We start from the raw sequence: 3323 nt of genomic DNA, 5'->3' as shown, positions 1-3323 counted from the left end.
AAGCATTTTGCCAAATCCTTCCCAAGTTTGTATGCTCATAGCATAAGCCGAACATGGGAATTTTGTGATACTAGACGACGAAGTCGGCTGTGGAGACACAGATATCATGACAAAAAGCATCGACCTTGTCGAGTGATTTCAACTGAAAGTAACCAGTCTTGTGTGGCAAACATCCTCTGTTCGCTTCAAGAAATAGTGACACGAAGTCGGCCATGCCGAGCAACATGCCCCCCCGCATCAAGTCGAGCAATAGGATGTGCCAATCTCCTTGAGATTCTAAAGCATCGCGAATTTGCTACGCTTTTGCATCAAAGTCAACCGCTGAGAAGCCATGCTTCGGAGCCAAGTGGTTGGGATTCAAGCCGTGCTTGATTCGAGTTTCCTAAGCAATACACAGCCTTGCTGTTAGAAACATTAGAACCATGTCATACTCAAGCCATGCTTGATTCAAGCTGGCCAGGGAAGCATAGGAAAGGTATATGCAAATCCGGATTGACTGAAAACATCCGACCTAGACATAGCACGATAATTTTTCAAGTCATGCCGTGCATGCCTGATTGTACTGATGATGGAGAAAAATCGTGCTTCAGACAAGCCTTGCTTGTGGATGCATATACACGTCTAGTACATGCGCGGTTACACGACATCACTCATAGCCCTTGCATATTATACTATTCAATAGGTACTTGAATAGTTTGATAAATACAAGTAAAAGTGAATGCTTAGCTCATAATTTACCTGAATAAACTTGTCGTGTTGATCACATGGCCGGGATGCTCGAGCTTTCATGAACCTCGAATCGAGCATCAACATCGTCTTTGCTGAGTAGCCTTGCTGAATAACTTGCCCAATGTCAGCAATCACAAGTTCCAATGTAGACAAGCCCTCTTCAAGCGATGGAACCATGTTTTCGTATTTTGTATGGTCTTGTTAGCAACATCTGACGCGGTGTAGTGTCACCACGTACAAATAGATCAGGCCGTGCCTCTACATGATCGCAAAGTTGTAGAAAATACGGCGGAGCTTTACCTTGATGGTTTGTAAAATTGCCTTGGAATTTTTCATGCGAAAACCCGACTGCCGACCCGAGAGCAATGAGAGTACCGTTCATCTTACGAAGAGCTCGGTGCAGGCCCTTGCATGTCTTTTCATTTTAATGCATGCTAGGGCATGTGGGAAAGCTCCCTTGCAAGGTAAAAAGCTAACAAATTTTTTTGTTTTGAAAAAAAAAAATAAAAAAAATTTACACAACTGCACAGCGATGGAGAAACGGCGAGCAGCAGAAAGCCAGCACTTTCCTCGCGCTACGTAGCGATGGCGGTGACGGCGTTTGCTCCTGAAACGCGATGTGATCCTTGTGCCGAGCGCTCTGATTCAACCCCATCCACGCTAGTTTTGGTGCAGATCGCCCTACGATGCAAGCCCCTGCAAGAGTCGCTTCCCGCGGCCATACACTGTCAATTTTCCTCCTTAACCTTCATGTGTATACAAGGGATCATGCCCACGACACAGCTTTTTGCTGTCATGTCAATCTCGACCTCCCCTTTTGCAACCGAGCATGCATGGCATGCAAGCAAGCTATGCAAGCACGCTCTTCCTCCTCCTTCCAGACATGAGAAAAAGAGAAAGCCTCCATAGCCTTGCATAGGCAAAGCGAGAGACAGAGAGAGAGAGAGAGAGAGAGAGAGAGAGAGAGAGAGAGAGAGAGAGAGAGAGAGAGAGAGAGAGAGAGAGAGAGAGAGAGAGAGAGAGAAGAAAACCATGCTTCCTCCCTGTCATGGCTCCACCCTACCTCCTCCTCTCCACCTTGCTCTGATACCAATGTTAGACCGCGGGGGACTGGACCATGCAACTCTCCACCCAACCGTGCCATATATAGACTCCTAGCCCCTAAATATAGCGCCCCTTGACCGCATGTCCATCCTGGCCCTTGGCCCTGCCCTTGGCTTGACAAGAATGAGAGCCGAGACATGTAGATTTCTATATATCGCTATATGATACTTCCCTCCAAGTACCTCAGTCTACTCCTCACCTAAAGGAAAATCCCCTTTCTCCATATTGAATAATGATATATGGGAGTTCTCTTGAGATGGAGACATCATTCTCATGGAGATGGCAACTATACATGGTTTGGCCATACTCAATGGTCTAGAGAATTTCCCGTTATCTGGGGGATTCACATGCTTCCCGCACAGGCATGGGGCCAGTACAGTGGATTATGTCATGACTTTACCAAGCTTTATTTCTAGTATCAAGGACTTTAAGGTGGGACCCAAACCGGTTGGGATTGCAGTGGATCATGCTCTCTTGACCTTATCAATCTCCTTCCAATACAATGCCTCTCAAGTACAAAGGAAGAAGACACACACAAGATATACTTTCACGCAAGAAACTGATGCAGTCTATGTGGAAAAGATCTATAATAGGATGTGGGTAGCCGAGCCAGTATATACTATAGAGGAGATTACTTCTCAGTTAACAGAGATACTACATGGAGCAGCACAAGAGGCATACCCACATACTCAACCTGATTAGAAGAGAGGAGCTGGGAACATGCCTCAAAACAGTTGGTATGACGAGGAATGCATAGGGACGAGAACCCAGGTCCAGAAAGAGCTTACACTTGGGATCATCACATATAAGCAGTCTAGGATTGCTCTTCGGCGTATAGTACGTCGCAAGAAAAGGGCATTTTTAGCCAAATTGGAGAAGGATTTATATCAGCTCTTCTTGAGTCAGGACTCACATGAGGCATGGCGCTTATTTCAAGAGCACTCACCGCCTCCGACGATTACTTCTCCTGAGATCTGGGGTCAATATGTAACATCATTATATATGGTATCTGGACAGCCTCCATTACCAGATCCGATAGAGCCATGCCCTGCTACTAGTACTTTCTTTACTACGGAAATGGTGGGAAAAGCCATTGATAAGATGAAGACAAGAAGAGCATATGATCATGATGGTTTGGTAGCAGAACATCTGATCCATGCCAGGTTTGTTCGTCTGTTTAATCGGGCCATGTGTGAAGGATTACCTGAATCTTGGAAATTATCTACTATCGTACCTATTTTCAAGTCAGGGGATCCTATGATACCCGGGAACTACCGTACCATTATGGTAGGTCATACTTTGACCCGCCTGTACGCATCCATTCTTGAACAAAAAATGAGTAGATGGGCAGAGAATGAGGGCATAAGAGCAAAAGAACAAGCTGGATTCAGAAGGGGTTATTCCACTTTAGATCATATTCTTACGCTCAGAGCCATTATTGAGGAAGGAAGATCAAATGGGAGAAGGATGTATTGTTGCTTTGTGGATTT

At 45.4% G+C, this 3323-nt stretch overlaps 1 protein-coding gene across 1 annotated transcript; it reads right to left on the bottom strand.

Annotated features, from left to right (window-relative positions):
• Positions 1-295: 295 nt before the first annotated feature.
• On the bottom strand, positions 296-906 carry LOC147433234 (uncharacterized). The gene is made up of 2 exons (XM_086492998.1): positions 739-906; positions 296-382 (listed from the first exon to the last, which is right to left on the bottom strand). Exons 1-2 carry the CDS (start codon positions 904-906, stop codon positions 296-298), a joined length of 255 nt encoding a protein of 84 aa, XP_086349124.1.
• Between the last annotated feature and the right edge of the window lie 2417 nt (positions 907-3323).

Source organism: Adiantum capillus-veneris, chromosome 20 (genome assembly GCF_014529385.1).
Source record: "Adiantum capillus-veneris isolate H3 chromosome 20, ASM1452938v2, whole genome shotgun sequence".
NCBI lineage: Eukaryota > Viridiplantae > Streptophyta > Polypodiopsida > Polypodiales > Pteridaceae > Adiantum > Adiantum capillus-veneris.
The sequence above is the reverse complement of the archived record's forward strand: the minus strand, read 5'-3'. Positions and strand labels throughout refer to the sequence as shown.